Here is a 19,521-nt window from a genome sequence, read left to right as displayed (position 1 = left end):
TCCAAACAGGAACTCTGAATCTATTTTTTCCAGACTATTACCAATAACACCTTTGAACCAATTCCCTTAAACAGTGGCAAATATTTATAACCCAATGAAAGACCAAAAACCATCCACCCCATCTCTTGGTAATGTGGGCATTGTGTTCTTCCTGCTGTTGGAGGACAGCAGCATCTTTAGGGGATCCTGAAAAGAAAAATTTGGGTTAATTGTTAAGATGTACCATTTTATTGGAGACCTCTGTGATGTAGGTGGGTCTTCTTTTTATGTGTTGCTTTCATTGGTTAATTAATAAATAAACTGCTTGGCCTGATAGGTCAGAACATAGGTGGGTGGAGTAGACAGAACAGAATGCTGGGAAGAAGGGAAGTGAGTCAGACACCATGATTCTTCGACCCAAGACGGATATAGGCTAGAATCTTCCCGGTAAGCCACTACCTCGTAGTGCTACACACATTAATAGATATGGGTTAATCAAGATGTGAGAGTTAGCCAGTAAGAGGCTGTTTAAATGAATACAGTTTCCATGTTATTATTTCCGGGACTAACCTAGCCATGCAGGAGCCGGGCAGGATGAACAGCAGGCCTGTTGGCCTCATCACTACAGCTCTGAGGGCAAGCCTCAGTCCCTCTCAGGGTCCAGAAGAAGACTCACAGCAAGCACAGGACTTAAATCTGAGGGTGAAATGAACTCTCCTATACTACATACTTTTCTGTGTCCATTTCTTTATTCTTCTTCTGTTCCCTTTTAATTCTGTAAAGCTTTTAGTGTATATATACAAGCAAAATAAAGGCAATTCTCTGAGCTTGGATGTCCCTTTATCTTTGAAGGTTCCAAATGTGATCTATATGAAAGAATCCTTTCCTAATTGCATGTCCTGCCAAATGGAAGATAGTTGCAGGGAGGTGGCTTCTAATTCATCTCAGGGAACAAAAAAAAAGTGGAGATTAGACTGTGGGAACCAAGGTTATTGAGTGCTTGGCTAAATTTTCCACTGGAAGTCCCACAGATTTGGGGGGGATGACTCAATATACCCATTCATGAGAAAGAATTGTGCCCAATAATCCATACTCTGCTGAATCTTACACCAAGGGAGAGTGCTAATGGTTTCACAAGAGATCCACTGTGAGAATCAGTCAATATGTAAAAGGTGGTAGGCCCAGCCCCCTGCGAGCTGGGTTTGCCTCCATCAGAATGTTTGTTCTGGTGCGTCAGCCTTCTGCCATATCAGATGAAATCTCACTGCATGATTCCTGCAGAACACAGCATCATTTGCTGTCCAGTCTCTGCATAGTGGGAAAGTACAGACTTGTCTAAAGTCCTGGCTAGAGTAATCTGTGAGGCTGTATCATCTCAGCTAGCTAGCCAACTCGAAATTCTCCTGAGCAGTTTGTAGAACAAAGCCAATATTTAGGTGGTATTTTCAGCTTAGTGGTATTATCATAGTCCTGGAGGGATCATCATTGTGGGGCCTCATTCTCCTTTTAGAGATTTCAAGGCATGGTCTTGGTTCACTGCAGAAAACTTATTTTAAATGTCATATGCAGTAGGTCTCAAAAAGGTTAAAGGATCACTATTGGTTATGTGCATCCAGAGTACAAAAACTGAATTCCCTCTTACCTGATAGGCACTCAAACCCGAAATCACATATAGGAAGGTAGATGAAGCCGTTTTCTGAGACTAGTACTTTATATGATCATTAATATCATGACAAACAGTTTAAGATTATATATAAAAGATATGTGTATATTAACCTTATAAACTTGGAAATAATATTTATATCTTAAGAAAAGCCTTAAAGAATCAAAATAAAAACAAAGGATTATGAGATTAGTGGCAATACAATAGTCCCTAAATTTTTGTTTTTCTTCTCTTCCATATCATATGGCTCTTCTGACATGAGACACAGATTTTGGATTTTACTTTAACAAGCATGCTTGGGTTTAGAGAAGGAGAGACCCATGCTCTAACTCCAAAGCCATCTTTAATTTTTAACTGGACTGGGACTATAAAAAGACCATTTGCGTTATATGTCTGTAGAGAACAGCAGAAACAAACATTTGGGAAGGTTTATGAAATTTTATCCTGTTGGAAATGTGATATACCAATAGGCCTATTTACTCCTTTTCATGGAACATTTTTTCTGGATGATTTGTCCTTTTTCTTCAGATGTCTCATTTGTCTGGTTGTCCTCAGATTCCTCAGCTGGAAGCCTTTATGCTCCTGAAAAGACAAAACCAAAACCCTTCCCCAACCCTAATTTTGGAAAGGTTCCCTTTTGGCGAGTTTTATCTGATCAATTGAGAAGCATTTGTCAGTTTTATAGGTGAATTTAGACCAAATGGCCATGCTGCTTCATGAACTATCACCTCTTCAGTTAAGAGGTCTCTCATTCAAATCAAATCTTTATAAATTTTGATGGTATCCATAGCTTTTCTTCTTCTTTGGAAACAAAAGCAAAACCTCTTCTCCAACATAGCACATGTCCTGGTTTCCATTCTGAGTTCAATACATCTTTAAAGTATATCAGCTGATTTAATTCTTTAGTTTTTTCCTACTATCCAATGTCTCTCTGCAACTGTTGTTCCTTTCTCGTTAGCATTTGGAAAACTCAAAGTTAATAAGGCATTGTGCAATCTATTTCTTGATGGTCTTTATTACCCCTTTCTGTTTATTTAGTTTATCCTTTAGAGTTCAATTTGAGCTTTCTACAACTGCTTGTCATGTAGGATTATGTCATATGCCTGTAATATGCTTTCTATTGTAAAAAGCAAAAACCTGTTTTATTTTATTAGAGACATGCTAGACCATTGTCTGTCTTTATTTGTACAGGTATATCCTGGATAGCCATAACTTCTAGCAAATGTGTGATTACCGAATCAGCCTTTTCTGAATTCAAAGCAGTTGCCCATTGAAAACCTGAATAGGTATCGATGGTATGGTATACATATTTTAGTTTTCCAAATTCTACAAATTGGAACGCATCCATCTGCCAGATTTGATTCCTTTGAGGACCTTTGGGTTACTTCCTGCAGGTAGTGGTGTTTGGTTGTATAAAGAACAAGTAGGACACTTCCTTATAATTTCCTTGGTTTGTTGCCACATGATGGAAAAGTCTTTTTTTTTTTAACTTTTGCTATTGACATGATGTTTTTAATGAAATTCTGAGGCCTTCAGCACACTTACAATCAATAGTTGATAAATTCTTCATTACCTTGTGCTAGATGGCCTGGCAGACCCATATGGGATCAGATGTGTGTTATATATATGGGATGATTCCTCTTCCTGATTATTTCTTGTAACTGAATAAATAATAAAATCAGTTCTATATTATATGATATCAATTCAGTGGTTTCAACATTCAAATCAACTCTTTCTGCCTATTGCAAAATAGGTAACTTTGTTGAGAGGTTCCATAAAATCCATTAATATCATGAGACTAGCTCATAATTCTGACTTTTGGATAATTAACATGTCAATCCCAGTTAAGTTGATTATCCCTTCATTTAATTGATTTAATTATTCCAATTTTATATCATGTATTGCGTAATCGTACAGAGACCTAGTTCTCTCCATCAAAATTGTGTTTCCCATTTTTTAATGTGGGGAAAAAAACTTTTTAACTAATTTCCCCCTTTTAAGACTTCCCAATTGTCTCTCCAAATCTGCCGATGTTGGAGCATGTGACTGCCACCACATAGCACGTCTGTGTGAAGAACACAGGCGGTGCACAGTCAGCCTGAGGACAGCTGCTAGCCTGTAGCACTGAGCTGAGTGCTTGTGGCAGGAGCTGTCTGAAGGCAGAGCCAGCCAGTCTAGGCCAGGTAAGCTCTGTGACATTAGAAGCCCAGGTGCTTCTGGAGTTTGGGGTGGCAGCTGGAGACTGTTTTAGAGAAGCTACAACAGGAAAATCCCAAACTCCATCAGAGGCTTGGGGAAAAAAAGAAAAGAAAACCTAGCTGGCGGGGCAGTGTCTCTAGCGGGAATTCTCGCACATACCAGTGTCTGCAAAGCCCCAGGCAAGTGGTCTTTTTGTGAATTCGTGCCAAAAGGTTGGGTGCCGATTGTTGACGAGTGCTAACTGGTATTAATATAAAAACCCGGAGACAGACGTTAGAGGATGACAGCTGAAGGATCAGAAAGGCAGAGCAGCCCCTGGAGACTTTACCTCTACGACTCCCAGCCCCCACAGAGTGACAGAACTCACTCTTCTCTCCACCTAGGCTTATGACTTCCTCTCTCTGCCCAGCTATATCACTTCCTGTCTGTCTGCACAGACCTCCAGACCTCTATGGTTACCTAATGGCTACCCCTTCCTCGGATCTTCAGGCAAGCATTATTTGTTAGAGTACAAACAAAATATCACCACACCCTCTGTTTATTGTCACCCCAGAATTTGAACTTCCATTTCCCTGATTGCTAATGAAGCCAAGAAAATGTGAAGACGTCTGTTGAGATTTTTAATGGAATTGTATTTACTCTGTAGATGATAAGGGAAGAACACGGTTAAATAACTCTCACACATTTGCTGAGCTTACCTGGTAGAGCACTTTTCATTCTCAGCAATGCTCATGTTTTCTGCAGATACCTTGCAGGCTAGCGTGTCATTTATTATATGCTAGATATTTTATGTTTTATGTTGTGACAAATGCGTTGCTTGTATTTTTTGTTGGTTGTTTGAGACAAGATTTCACAATGTAGCTTTGGCTAGCACAGAACTCTCTGTGTACACTAGGCTAGTCTGGAGTTTGCAGTCCACCTGGTTCAGCCTCCTCCGCAGTGCTGGGGTGCAGGCATGAGCCACCGTGTCCAGTTCTATCAATGCTACTTTCATTTTCAGGTGTGTTGCTGATATATTTACAATGTGAATATTTTCAAATTTTACTTTTTGTGCAACTGCAGTTTGTCTGTGAATTTGTTCAAATTTCCTTTGTATTTGATTGTCTGGTGGGCAGTCTTCCCCACTCCTAAATTGTGATGACTTCAATTATTTTATTGTTGTTTATTAAGACTAGGACTTTCTCTGACTGTAAAGGTACATCACGGTGGTGACAGTGTCAAAAGGGAAATGAGCTACAGGGTTTTTTGAGACCAAATCTCTTGTTGGCCTGGAATTCACTGCGTAACCAAGCACAGCCCTGACCTTTTCTGATCTTCCTGCCTCCACAGGTGCGTGCTGCCACACCCGGTTTCCGTGTGCTGCAGAGTGGCTATAGAGCCTTGTGTGTGCTAACGCTCAGCCTGCTCCCACCAGTGCAAATTTTTAAATTGCAGGTTGATAGGTTTTGTCTGCTAATGGTGGATTTAGGAATTTTAAGTCGAGGTTCACAAATGAGCAACTCCTGTGATTCTTATTCTTTTTAAGTCTATCCTAAGCCTTCTTTCTAAGGGGTTGTTAGATTCTCAGTACATGGGCAGCTAAGGGCTGTTTCTTCTTCACTGTCTGAATGTGTTTGGGAAAAAGGAATGTTATCAGTTTTAATTCACAAGGGAAGCTGTCACAGCTAAAATGTCTTGTTCTGTGTATTTTTTAAAAGTTTTTGGTTACAAGTTCGGTTGGGATATTCTGTCTCTTCTAGTGTGCCTTCTGTTAGCTGTTATTCTCTAAGATGTGTCCGTTCCATCCAAATTTCAGATTAGTTGGGAGCTGTTTGTGCGGCCCTCTCATGTACTCACGATCTGCAGAATATGCAGTGCGCTCACTCTCTTCTCTCGTTGAACCATCCAGAAATTTATCCATTTCTGTTCATCCTTTCAATCAGTTAATTATCTCATTCTCAATACCATTTGCTTTCTCAAGAATTACTTAGAAATGTAGTCAAATATATCATAGGTCTTTTGTTCTTCTAGAAAATACTTTGTTATTTCTATTTGATTGAAAAGCATACTATGAGCTGGGGGGTGGTGATACATGACTTTAATCCCAGCACTCAGAAGGCAGGGACAGGGGGATCTCTATGAGTTCAAGGACAGCCTGGTCTTTAGAGTGAGTTCCAGAACAGTCAGGGCTGTTACAAAGATCAGCCCTGTCTTGAAAAGCAAGCAAACAAACAAATAAACAAAAATAGCATACCATGAAATTGTTCCTCATTTGCATTTTATCATGGCTTGCTTTATTACTATAAGGAAAGGCTTCTGCTCTGCTGTTGGGCGTGCTGTGCTAGGTCCACAGTCTGACCTCACTGTCTGTGATGTGCCCATCTCCCACATCCTTTCTGCATCCTCCCCTGCCCACAGAGCCAGGCACTGAGAGAGAGGCTGCTATGCCCCTCCCCTGCCCACAGGGCCAGGCACTGAGAGAGAGAGGCTGCTATGCCCCTCCCCTGCCCACAGGGCCAGGCACTGAGAGAGAGGCTGCTGTGCCCCTCCCCTGCCCACAGGGCCAGGCACTGAGAGAGAGGCTGCTGTGCCACTGGTGCGTGTTTCTCCTTAATGTTACAGGGTCTTTGCTTTCTGTCTTTAACTCACTTTACAAAATGCTTACAAATTTGAAATTTTTCTGTTTTCCTAAAAACTAAACACATAGTCTTCACTAAGTGCACTTATTCACCTCTGATGATGGTCTAGTTTTCAAGGAAACATGCAGCTACATCAGTTTTCTTATGGTTATGTGTGCATAGTAAATTTTACTATTTTTTTACTTTTCTGCCTCTCTATTTTAGATATTGGCATAAGAATGGCAGATAATTTTGTTTATTTATCAACACATGCCAATCTTTGTCTTTAAGAATATAGTTGAGATGTTTACTGTAAATAAATCTAAATTCACACCCATGTTTTAAGGTTGATAACTCTCATTACCATGCATACGTTGAAGAAACTGTTGAATTGTTGAGATGGCTCAGTGGGTAAAGGCTTCTGTGCTGACAGCTTGACGACCTGAGTTCAATCCATGGGCACACAGCGGAAGGAGAGACCAGCCCTGCTGGCTGCCCTGTGACTTTCAGAACATACTGACCACATGCATTTGTGTGGGCACGGGCACAGGCACACGGGAATGAATGAATGGATGAATGAATGAATGATTAAAATAAATAAATAGAGTTTATTGCAGGAATATCATCTATTACTTGACTGAAATGTCTACAGACTATTTCTAATTGAGTGTTTGGGAGTATGATGTGTGTTCCCACCCTTGTCTTTTTCTTGATGTAATTTCAATATACACAGCACTGCCATTTTATTTCTATTGTTGTAGTTGATGGTGGTGGTGTTTGAGGCAGGGTCTCACCATAGCTCTGGCTGACCTGCAGCTCATCATCTAGACAAAAGAGAGCAGCCCGCCTCTGCATCCTGCGTGCTGTCCACCACACCCAGCCAATGGTACACTTTATGATCTGTGTTTTGTAAAATACTGTAACAATTTCACATTTGCTCTCCAGGGCTGTGACTCCCAGGTGAGCTTGTCAGAAGTGTCCTGTGGTGAAAGTACATCCTCCTGTCAGTCCCTTGAACACGGCTCCGTTCCAGAGATCCTCATTGGGCTCCTTTACAATGCCACCACCGGACGGCTATCAGCAGAAGTCATCAAAGGCAGCCACTTCAAAAACCTGGCAGCAAACAGACCACCCAGTGAGTGAAAACCAATTATGTTTACTTAATGCTTTCTGCACTTAGGGGCCTCACATCATTTTAGTCTTAACCAATCACAATGAAACACTGAATCATCAGCCAGTCTGTTTCATGTTTTCTATTTCCAGTCATTTGGGAAGTAGAAAATGTGAAATTCAAAATATTAATTGTATGGGAACAGAAATTTTAAGTTTTCATGGTCTGCAGAATAAATTATCCCTACTATAGCCATTATCTTTTAATGTCAGAAGTTACAGGACTTGAAAAAGTGACTACTATTCACAATGAAAGAAATACATGCAGCTTCTGTTAGTTAGAGATTAGTGTCGTATTTCCTGTCCGTGTGCAGTATTCTGAACTAATGTATCTACTTCTGTATTTCCCTTCCTTTACCCTTAACACCTCATGAAGAAAATATTTTCTCAAATTTTCTTCTGTGAAATCATAGGTGTTACAGATGTAGTTGAGTGGGCAGCATGTGCCTAGCATGTGCAGGCCTAGGTTTTAGCACAGCACCACACAAAAGTAAAAAACAAAATCATCACCCTACACAACCAGCTGCCTTTTCTTCCCAGTACAAATGAGATCAAGACTGAGTGGAGTGAGGGCCATTTGTCTGCTCTGACCGTCCCTGTCCTCTCCTCTGAAGATGAGAGTAGGTGTGGAAGGTGCAGAGAAATTGTCCCGCCCCGCTCTACTGTTGATGTCTGTGAGCCAGCTCCTCTAAATTTCTATAGATTAAACCTGTTCATGCCCTGACTGAAACTCTGAATAGAAATTGTGAGTGATTAATAGCTTAAATTTGTTTACGGATTTCTAAGAGACTTCCTTAATACGCTGTTAATCAGGGTGCAGGTGGAGGGAGAGCTTTTTCTATCCTTTACATTAATTTTGCTTTTAAATGCCATAAAAATCCATTGTTCAATGCAGGTGAGACATCATTAAAAGATAATAGGTTTATGCCAAGAAGTGTTGGGACATGCGTCACAGAATACATCTATCCCTAAATTGAGAAGCCTGGAGGGCAAGGCTAAAGAGATGGCTCGGCAGTGAAGAGCCCTGGCTGTTCTTCCAGAGAACTCAGTTTAATCCCAGCACCCACATGGTAGTTCCCAACCGTCCAGCGCTCTAGTTCCAAGGGATCCAGTCCACTCTTATGGCCTCTGCAGGCACCAGATACACACACAGTGCACAGACAAGCATGTAGGTAAACACTCACACATACACAGAATAATAATTCAAAATTTTAAAAGAGATATCTAAAGAGAAAAATTGTAACCTCCATAGACAAATGGCCTGACCCTGCAGGGCTGTTTCTTAATAGGTAAAGTTAAGTTTCTATCTTTTACAGGGTAATTGTGAGAATCAGATCTGACGAAGGTACATGAAAGTGCATTAGTACCATCCACTCTCTCATCTCAAAGGAAACGGAGTGAGTGAAAGGACCTACTGAGACCAAGCAGGCTAGGGAGTGCAAACACACTGAGACTCTCTCCACAAGGGGCTGGAGAGAGCCTGAACACATGTGAGCTTGTGAGGTCATGACAACCGCATGTGCTTTATCTGAACACAAGGCACACACCCAATGACCGCGTAACACTGCACCACGAGACAAAGATGCACGTCAGTCAGTCTGTGCCTCCCACTTAAGATGGCTGTTCAATAAACGTTGACAAATTCTTAACTGGACATGTCAGAAGTAGCAAAATGAAATGATAGTGTGGCCTAGAAGCAGCACAGGGAGTCAGAATGAAGGGAGCAGATGCAGGGGTGGATAGGAAGCGCGTTAAGACTGCTGTGTGCCTGCATGGAGTCTGTCCTTGGGGCAGAGGGGTGAGAGAAGTTGCCAATACTTTAGAATCAGATCCTCAGCCTCCGGTTGGTCAGTGTTGTTAGCTAGGAAGTCACTAGTAAATAAGTGAAGCCAGCTTTTGAAATAGTGATATGAGGGTAAAGCATTTGTAAAAGACATGCCAGATAGCTGCTGAGCAAAACTGAAGACAGTTGTGTCAGCATGTCCCAAACTGTAGATTATAGCCCTTCACTGATACTCGGGGTCTGAACTGCTGTAAGCCGGGTAACCTAAGACTCCCCCCGAGAAACAGGAGCAGCACTCACAAGCACGTATTCTGATAGTCGCATTTCGTTTTGCATAACTGAGTTCTTGATTATATTGGGAGTAATCAGACTATTTGAAATACTAAATGTTGCATGGGTAAAATTAAAATGTAGCACAATAGTAGTGATCTATAATGATTGTATCCAATCTTTTATAGCCTGATAGTTTGCATGATTCTATATGTTCAATGTGCTTTAGACCAAGAAGATACCATTATAAATATGTCCCCCTCTTAAAACAGTGTAATTTTTGTTTAGGATTACACAATGATGTTAAATTTTTTTCATTCCTTGAAACAGCCCTTTGTTCAACCCTCTACTTGAATTAAAATGCTAAAGTTTTGTGTTTTCCACTCAAGTGCACAGTGTTTCCTCTTTAATTCTGAACTTTGACCCTCTTTCACCCAACGATTGACATCTGGTCATTATTTCTTTTACTGCTTTCCACCCCCTGTTGTCAGATGGACTGTTCTGTTGTCTAAAACACTTGATAGGTGGACAGGTTTATATAATCCGAGGTGAGTTCCTGTAGAGGCTAATTGGATGTTGTCTTTTCATGCAAAACAAAATGCCCTAAAACTTGCCAGCAGTGAGACTGTCCACCATGTTGGTTTCCAAAACAATGCACATTTTTATCTGTGGTATTTTAAATAAAACTAACTTAGACTTTATCTCTGATTATGGATGATGGTATTCAGAATATCAACAAATGAGCAAAACTTTTAAGATAAGTTATTTTTTATTTCTTTGTAGTTTGATTTATGATAGAAACAGATATCTCATGAAACCATTGCAATTATCTTTAATTGTGATATAAAGTACACATGATGGATCAACATGCTGAGACCATTTGCATGAGTCTAACAGACTTGGAAAGTCTTTAAAGAGAATATATCTCCCATGTAAAAAGGCCTTTAAGTGTTACATTTCACTCTGTACACTAAACGTCATGCCAGTGTCTTTGCAATTGATGAAAATAATTAAAATATCATTCTTAAAATTTTACATTAAATTATGCCTGAAAGAAACCCAATAGTATTTAACTGTCCATATCCAACCCCCCAAAAAGCACATTAAATGTACTCTTGCATGAAACTGAAAGAAAGTTGTACTTGGTTTGCTAAACATTGATTCCCTTTAAGACATTTGGCTTCATTTGGACCCTTGAATATTTTCAATGTGTATTTTAAAACCACATCCATGCAGAGATTCTTTTGACATTTCATCTTAAGCTGTTTCAGTGTCACCTTTGCGTTCTTGTCTCCCTCCTCCTCCTCTCCATCTGCCTCCATCTCTATTTGTTTGTTGACTCTCTTCTCTGAGAACAGTGGAATGCTGTAGTGTCGTGGCTAACTGAGCTTGCTAAGTGTCTATTGATGCTATGATGTTCCGCTTAGTGGAGTGAAATAGGGTGGTGATGGCCAGGGGAGGCTGGGGAGGCTGATGAGGGGTGGGAGGGGGAAGGAAGGATTATGAGGTATACCTTTAAATTCCATTCCTAGAAACAGTGAGGCTATATTTCAGCCAACTTAGCATTCTCTATACTTGTCCCATATTTAATAAGCATCTGCATCAAAGCTGAGTTAGTTCAGTTTCCATCCAACATGGTATACACCATATCCTTATAAAGCCTGACTACCTCATCTTGGCTTTTATCATTAGAAAACTGTCAGTTTGTCTCAAATGATATTTGTGGTGTGTTGGTTTTCTTCCTTCAGATACATATGTTAAATTAACACTGCTGAATTCCATGGGCCAAGAGATGTCCAAGTGCAAGACATCCACCCGCAGAGGGCAGCCAAACCCGGTGTACAAGGAAACTTTTGTTTTTCAAGTGGCCTTGTTTCAACTTTCTGATGTGACTCTGATACTGTCTGTGTATAACAAGCGCAGCATGAAAAGAAAGGAGATGATAGGCTGGATTTCCTTAGGTCTCAACAGCTCTGGGGAGGAGGAGCTCAGACACTGGACTGCGATGAAGGAGTCCAAGGGACAGCAAGTATGCAGGTGGCATGCCCTGCTGGAGTCCTGAGCAAGGAGCTGCTCTCTCAAGAGTCCTCGTCAACACCCTGCCACAATGCTCCACTCTTCGGGAAGGACCATCAGTGCTGAGCTGAGGGAACGGGGCTTTGTCTCTGGTAGAGCTCTGTGAGAAACCAAGAAACTTGTCAGTATCCAGCAGTCCTCCAGAAATTGAAGTACATGCTTTTGATTTGAATTTTATTTTATTTAGTGAAAAAGCTAGGAATTTTGTGGTGATTGTGGTTTTTAAACCAAAATTTCCATTGTAGCACTGCATATCATCGTCCACATACTACCCATAAAGTGTTATGTCGGCCAGTCCTTGGATGAAGCTCAGTGATCACGGTCACATCTCCAGGCTCGTTCACGCTGATGATAGTTTCATCTCAGATGTGTTCTCTCTGTGCCTCAGTCTTTCTTATAGTACTAAACCCAAGTGCAAAATTCCCCGAAGCAAAGTTTAAGCTTGGTTTCTTTGAAGTTTGCCTTTGCTTTTATTTATTTATTTATTTATTTATTTATTTATTTATTTATTTATTTATTTATTTATTCCAAAGAGACTATGCCCCATTGGTCCCTTGCAAACTTTTCTGACTGTACTGCAGAAACTTCATAACTTTATGGTCGAGTCCTTTGTGTACTCTGTGTCCCAATGTTGAATATGGTAGAGCAAACTCTCATTTGGAATCGCTTTTATGATCAGTTTTCGCAGCTGTGTGATATGGCAGGCATGGTGGGTAATTGTTGCAAATGGAAGGCATTCTAGTTAAAGGAGTTTTGACTATCTGTTCCTAGTGTTGACCCTGCAGGCAGCATCGGAACAGGCTCCTGGGGTCCTTATTCACTCCGATTTCTTTGTGGTTCTCAGCTTTAATACAGTTAGGAGCATTCTGAGATCTCTGTGTTCTAGTGACTTGTGCTGTATTTTGTGACGTCTTCAGTGTGATGTCACCCTGTGCCTTTCATGCAAGTTGACCTTGCTTACACAGCTGGGAAGCCGTATTTGCAAACTTGGCCTTCAGCACTCACAGGAGTGAAGCCCTCGACTGCCATGCCAATGCCGCACTCTGCAGCGTGGGAGGCAGCGAGCTTGCTGGCCTCCTCATGGTTGAGCACTTTCTGGTCTTGTCTTCATATTTAGAAATCATAGGCCAATTGGATATAACAGAAGCTATTTTCCTTTAGTTTTCCTTCTTACCTGACAGAAATGGTATGTTTATGCTTTACTAGAGCATGTTGTATCCGTGAAATGGTTTTCCTTCTGCTCTTTCACATTCCTCGTTCAACCTGACAAAAATGTGTTATTTACCAACTGATGAAAAGTTGTGTCGCGGTTCCGATCCCAGCTGAGCACTCTACTGTTACTGTGAGCTAGAATTCACCAACCCAGACTAGCAGAGCTGCACACTGGCTGGTAAGAATGTAGTAGTACTGAAAGGCCTTAAACACACCCGGAAGGCTTTGAGCACCTACATTTTAGCTTAAAAGAAGGCATCTCTGTGCTTTCAGACACAGCATCTTAAGAGGAAAACATACAGACAGGAAGCATGAAGTTAGTTAAAAGGCAGAAATTTCAGAGCCCAGCATAGTGGCTTATCCCTGTAATGCTAGTACTTGGGAGGCTGAGACAGGAGGATTGCTGTGAGTTTGACACTAGCCAAACCATCCTGGACTACAGAGTGAGAACTTTCAAAAACAAAAAAGGTATGTTTAAAAAAAAGTAGCATTAAAAAGACAGCGTTAGGGCTGGGGATATGGCTCAGCCACTGAAGGCCAGGTTCACCACCAAAATAAAAAGAAAAGGCCCTTCTACCACTCGACTAGTGAGCATTCCAAGACTGCTTTGGGGAGAGGGAGTGTTCTTTCTTTCTTTCTTTTGTTATTTTTTTAAGTGTTATTGAAGAACATAGTAAGGCAAAATGTGAAGAAGGCTATAGGTTACTCTGAAAATTGGGTGCAGGCATTTGATGCTAAGTGAGCTTTTACCTGCTTTGAAACAGTCACCCGCGTGACTAACAACTGCTGTCTTCCTAACAAAGTCACTGGTCTTGTTTGTGACAAAGTTCAGTTGGACATTATAAGACCAGCTCTGTGCTTTCACTGTGTGGAGAGGAAAACCTGTTACTTGTCCAACCTCCTTTCTGGAGACTGCCCAGAACTGTATGTACTCCCAAAGATCCTCAGGGGTGTCTGGTGTAGGTGTCCCTTCATGTACGACCTGGAAAGTGATTTCAGTCTTCTCTAACTTCAGGAACAGACCTCCCACCCTCTGTCCATTTTCCAAGTCCTCAATGATTATAAATTGGGTGTGCCTGTAACTGCACACACAACACAGTGTGCTGCGCACATGCAAAGGCAAAGGTACCGCCTTTCCACATAACCCGACAGCAAGGCGTTTCTCTGCAGGCCATGGGCTGCTGTTTCTCCTCTGTAAAATTTCTAAATGTGATATTAGGTTTAGAGCCAAATGCTGCCATTCTGCCACAGATACACAAATATGCATCTTTTTCTCTTCTGTGATTTAACGTAAATACTTTCCCAAATTATCTGAGTCACAGATGTTGACTCAGAATCTTGAAAATGACAGTCTACACTCTTACTGTCTTGCTAAAAGCAAATGAAATATCCAGACTCCACAGCTGACTGGAATATGGGGTAGTCTCAGCTTCCTCAGTGTGGCTGTGGGCTGCTGTCCAGGAGCGCAGTATTGTCTGACCTCAGAAGCAAGCTTCTGTAATTGTGGAGCCCGAGTACCAACCACCTTGTATTGAAATTACAGCTGCATATTATCTCACTGCATGTTGATGAGTTCTCAGTACTGTGTTGACTAACAAAAGTTATTTCTTAGACCATGTTTTAAGAAAAAGAAAAAATACTTAAACTGCCTGGATGACTGTGCTACTGTGAAGTTGAGTGTTGGCTGGGGTCAGATCTGATCTGTGCAAAACACAGCTCTCTGTGTTACATCACCGCTTCCTCCTGGGCTAGGAGAGTGATCAGTGCCTAGGAGTCTGACCACATCACTAAACAAGCAAAAACAGTCTAGGCTGTCCTTGACAATGAGGAATACAAATGTTATCATAGCTTTCTAGGGTGTTAAGAAACAGGAGAGTTGTTTAAAGTATACTTTGGTAGAAGACCAGTGGTCACCAACCAGTTTTTTCAAAATCCTTGTTCAGCTATCAATAGAAAAGACACAAAGTTCATTAGCAGAAATATTTATGTCCATAGACTGGAGAATTCATAGAAAAATTTACATTCCTGGTTGTTATTCCTAAGTTTCTTTCTCTTACTCTCTTTATAATCCATTTCTTCCTCCTCATCTGCCACTGGACAGTGACCATCCCTGTCATTGTCACCGACAGTCTGAGGCTGAGACAAGGTGGGGCATGTAGTGAAGCCCTTCAAACACGCTACAGCGCTGACAATCTTACAGCTATAACAGTCAAGAACTGAGACAATAATTGGTTGTTTATTTGATTCTCACAACATATTAAGAGGCAAATAGCATCACTAGTGTTTTCTCTGAAGAAGCTGCTGCTGGGGGACCTGAGCTGAACCCCCTAAGGTTGCCTCTCTTTTAAGTGAACCACAGTAGAACTGGGGTCACTCCAAGCCCACTTATGCACATTGTATCTTCACCCTCTTTATTATGGGCGAAAAAAAGCAGCATTGTGCTGGGGCAATTTCTGTCCAGCTTATCTGAACGGCAGAGATAGGCCTGAGAGAGTAGAGAGCGAAAAGACAGCTGAGGGGCTTGAGGGGCTTCAGGGGCATCAGGGGCTTGAGGGGCTTGAGGGACTTGCCTTCTCGGGACAGCCGAGGGACTTGCCTTCTCAGGACAGCCGAGGGCTTGCCTTCTCGGGACAGCCGAGGGACTTGCCTTCACGGGACAGCCGAGGGACTTGCCTTCACGGGACAGCTGAGGGGCTTGCCTTCTCAGGACAAATGGTATTTAGGTATCATAATTTGGGGGTGATTTTTATTTTTAAGGACTTGAGATTTGTTTGCTGTGTCTACACTGTACTTGTATTCTGACAATATATTAATTCTGTTGTTCTTCTTGACCAAGTTATTTTCATTATCTGTATACACTTTCCTACCCTGTGAAATGGCAGGCTATCTGCTAACCCACACTCATGTTGGAGTCAGAGGAGAGATTGCTGCCTTTCTGCACACGTTTGTGTTTTGTTGATATTACACAGAACACACACCTAGCTTCCTTCCCTCCATTGTTAGTAATTGCACACAGCAAGTACTGATGAATGAAATCTCTTTGGTAGAGTCGGCACTACCGTTCATGAATACTGTTCACTGACTGAGTTCTCTTTCTCCCTTTAATGTATATGTATGAGCATCCCCGCTGGGGCTACAAGTTGGATGGACAGTCCTCCCTCACGATCCTGTGTGCTAAGGTATTGAGACTGGCATTGAATGATGTCTTCCCATAAGATACGAGGTTAGAGAAAGACCTGTGCAGGGGCTGGCATTGAGTAGGAAAGTGAACCCCAAGTTTGACACTAGTACTAGACAATGAGAAAACATAGGAGGTGGACTCCCACCAAGAACCCCAGAAAGCACAGAAGTGACCCCCAGTTTGTAATGTACCTAAGAATTCTCTCTAGGTTCTGTCCAAAGATTCTGTTCAGGGGTGTAAAGGAAAAGCCTGAGAGTCTAGGTCTGAATGAGCTCCCCAGGAAGTTCTACCCGAGCAGTCTGGGACATAACACTTTGTTTCTTATCTGCAGTTGTTGGCAGCAGTTTCGTACCCATAGATAAAGTCTTAGTGCAGCAGTGGTAAGGTCTGTAGTTTCTGAGTCATTGTGAGGAGGGCAGCTTCTCGGGAATGAAAAATCTGAGGCCATTGTGTCTCACTTTGTCCTCCTAATCTCTCTCATGTGGCTTTAAGAAAATGATTTCCAAAAATGCAAAACTAAAGCTAATACCATAAAGTTAAAGAAAGGCCTTTTTAGAGGTGATGATGTCTTTCTGGCAGTTTTGTAGGATAAATAACTGGGGATATTACTATGTCCTGTGATGCACTGTCATTTCCTGGCTGAGAGGAAACCAGGACAGCTTTGACAAGTGTACTGACACTGTCCTCAAGTGTTGGGATTATTTCAAGCACAGCTGGAAATGTGTGGCAGGACTCACAAGTAATTTGAGTTTACCATGAGAAAAGGTATGGAAATAACATATTTTAAAAATTCACTTATTATCCGTCTATATAGTTTTGTTTCAATAACTTTCTGATGAAACAAAACCGCAATCCCGAGGCACCTTCAAGCTGACAGAGAAGGGACAGCCTTGGCCTCAGCTGGCAGCGACTGCCACGTCCCAGCAACTTGGCTGGACTTGATCCTGACTTCCGACGTACAGTGGTGTATCAGAACTGTCTCTCAGTGCTTGAGCTATGAATTTTAAGAATCTGTTAAGTGTTGGACCTAGTCTTTTTCTAAAACTTAAGAGGTTCATCACTGCTTGGTACCTCTGCACTGGGACTTTGCTTCTCAAACTAATGCAATTTTTACAGAAAAACTCAGAATCAGTGGGTCTTTTTATTCAGTATCCCCTTTCCTTACTCTCTTCCCCATCCTCTCTTCCTTTCTTTCAGTTTTTGAGGCAAGAAGCTTCCTTATAGTCTAGTTTCTACGGAGCTTTCTTACTTATTTTTCTAATAATAAGTGTAACCGAATGGTAACATTTAACTGCTCTGTGAGCAGAGTTGTCTCAACCAACCCGAAGAAATGTGCTGCCTATTGGTGATTCCTGTGTCTCAACTCTCTAACCTGTTTGCTAGCGACTCTCACCCGTGCGTGGACCTTCTCGTGTACATAGTATGTCCATGTGGTCATCAGCAGTGTTGTGCTGTTGTCACGTGTTTATATGCACTTGATCAAAACTAGACGCTGACAAGTGTGTGAGCCATCCTTCTGTAGCGTGGACGACCGAACCGCCTTCGTGTTGCTGGAGTGGCGCTGTGCGTCGTTGCCTTTAACTCTCATACCTTCCTTTGTGCTCTCTACACCGACTCTCACGGTGCCTTCTCCCTTTTGTATAATTGTATTACATAAAGAAATTGCTGATCTGTGTGTAAAAATGTTAAAACTACACCAGTCCACGGATATTTTAATGGCAGTTCAATTTTCCAGAGAATAAATTTTTGTGTGCATTAAATGTTATTTTTCTTCACGTTTTTGTAAAAAAAAAAAAGTGTTCCAATTTTAGCACTCACGTGGAATGGAAAAACATCCATCTTCTTTGATGATAATACATAAAATTCATCCCTAATTCTCGCTGGCAACGAAGTGTCAACATGGCTGTTACGCAGAATGAGCTAATGTCATTTCCCTATACAAATATCAAGTAGGTCTGGATGTCCCCAAGATTGGGTTTGAAAAGAATCATATAGGCTATGAAATACTTTTGTCAAAATATTTGGATCATATTTTTTTCACTGGGAGTCAAATATGACCACTGAAGAAGACTCCAGGCAAACATTTTAAAATGATTCCTTGAAAGTTCATATAAATCAAGAAAGGAGTAAGTTGTTTGGACAAGCTGAGCCCCTTAGCTGGAATGTGGCATGGATCCCATCACCCAGCTTTGTCTTCCCTTGGCCGCGGCTGTCCTCACTCCCGTGGATTCCTGTGAACAAGCCCTTTCTAAAGGCAGCAGTATACAGTATACTGTCTGCCAAAGCCCCCGAGTTCAGGTTCTTTTCATATTACTTTACCGTGTCTTTTTTGTTTCCAGGATAACAACCAGTTTAACAAATACTTAAGTATTTGGTGCTTTAGTCTGACAGCAACTGAGGTTACTGAGGTTGCTACATCACCTTATTTCTGATTGGTTGTCTCTGAATCCTGAGTTCCATCAGCTGACCAGCCTTTTCTTTTTCTTTGGCTTTTTGAGGTAGTGGAGCACCAACCAGTACCTACTTGGTCTGGTTTCCTTTTTTTTTCTTTCTTTCTTTCTTTCTTTCTTTCTTTCTTTCTTTCTTTCTTTTTTCTTTCTTTCCTTCCTTCCTTCCTTTCTTTCTTTTTTCTCTTTTCTTGTTGTAAGGAGTAATTTATTCTACACAGTGGAAATGCATTTCTTCTCAAAATAAATATATTCATAACATGCTCCTCAGTGACAGCAAAGTGCTTTGTATCTTTTCCTAGTATCCACTGGTTAATTCTCCCACCCCAAAGATTTGCTTATCAGTGTTCTCAAAGTTTCTAAATTCTAAACAATGCCTCAATTGGGGTTGATTTGTTAGTTATTTGGTACTTAGAAACTATGCATATGAGTCATGACTTCCTCTTTCCAGAGAATTACAATAGAGAAAAGGTGAAAATCCAGCAGAGAGTTGGCCCTTCTGCGGTCTCACTAGAAAGGTGGTAAGTTATCATTTTCTACTATTAAAAGATACATTTATCACCACAGCATGTTACTCGGAAAGTTACATCTTAATTGCAAGTTGCTTGTAACTCCTTTAATCTCCAGCATGCCAAACAATATTTAAGTCAATTCTTCATTCGCAAGACTATCCAAATATTCCTTAATGTTTCTTATTTGAAAATAAAGTCATTGCCAACTTAAAATTATGAGACCTTAGTAAAAATATGGAATATTTGTTTGGCTGGTGCATGAGAATGAATTATAAAAGTATAAATTACTAAATGTGAAGTAATTAAATGCCACACAAAAGGGGATAAATAGCAGTCATGAATTGACTTAACATGTTGTGTGTCTGAGAAAGGTGCTGTTGAGTGATTCTGTCATTGTCTGGAGAAATCTGCAAAGTCCTAGTGTCTGTAGCT

General features: G+C 41.1%; 1 protein-coding gene across 2 annotated transcripts in view; it reads left to right on the top strand.

Moving 5' to 3' along the window:
- Syt14 (synaptotagmin 14) overlaps window positions 1-17,904 on the top strand; it is a 173,475-nt gene extending 155,571 nt beyond the window's left edge. Inside the window, exons 7-9 of one of the 2 annotated variants that reach the window (XM_005348901.3) lie at window positions 7,384-7,573; window positions 10,153-10,209; window positions 11,410-17,904. In XM_005348901.3, the coding sequence (XP_005348958.1) occupies window positions 7,384-7,573; window positions 10,153-10,209; window positions 11,410-11,723 (561 nt within the window). In that variant the 3' untranslated portion in view covers window positions 11,724-17,904. The remainder of the gene's footprint in view (window positions 1-7,383; window positions 7,574-10,152; window positions 10,210-11,409) is intronic. The other variant, XM_005348902.3, reaches the window with a different exon arrangement.
- The last annotated feature ends 1,617 nt before the right edge of the window (window positions 17,905-19,521 follow it).

This window comes from Microtus ochrogaster, chromosome 6 (genome assembly GCF_000317375.1).
Source record: "Microtus ochrogaster isolate Prairie Vole_2 chromosome 6, MicOch1.0, whole genome shotgun sequence".
In the NCBI taxonomy this organism is placed as follows: Eukaryota; Metazoa; Chordata; class Mammalia; order Rodentia; family Cricetidae; genus Microtus; species Microtus ochrogaster.
Note: the sequence above shows the minus strand (reverse complement) of the source record. Positions and strands in the feature narration are given on the sequence as shown.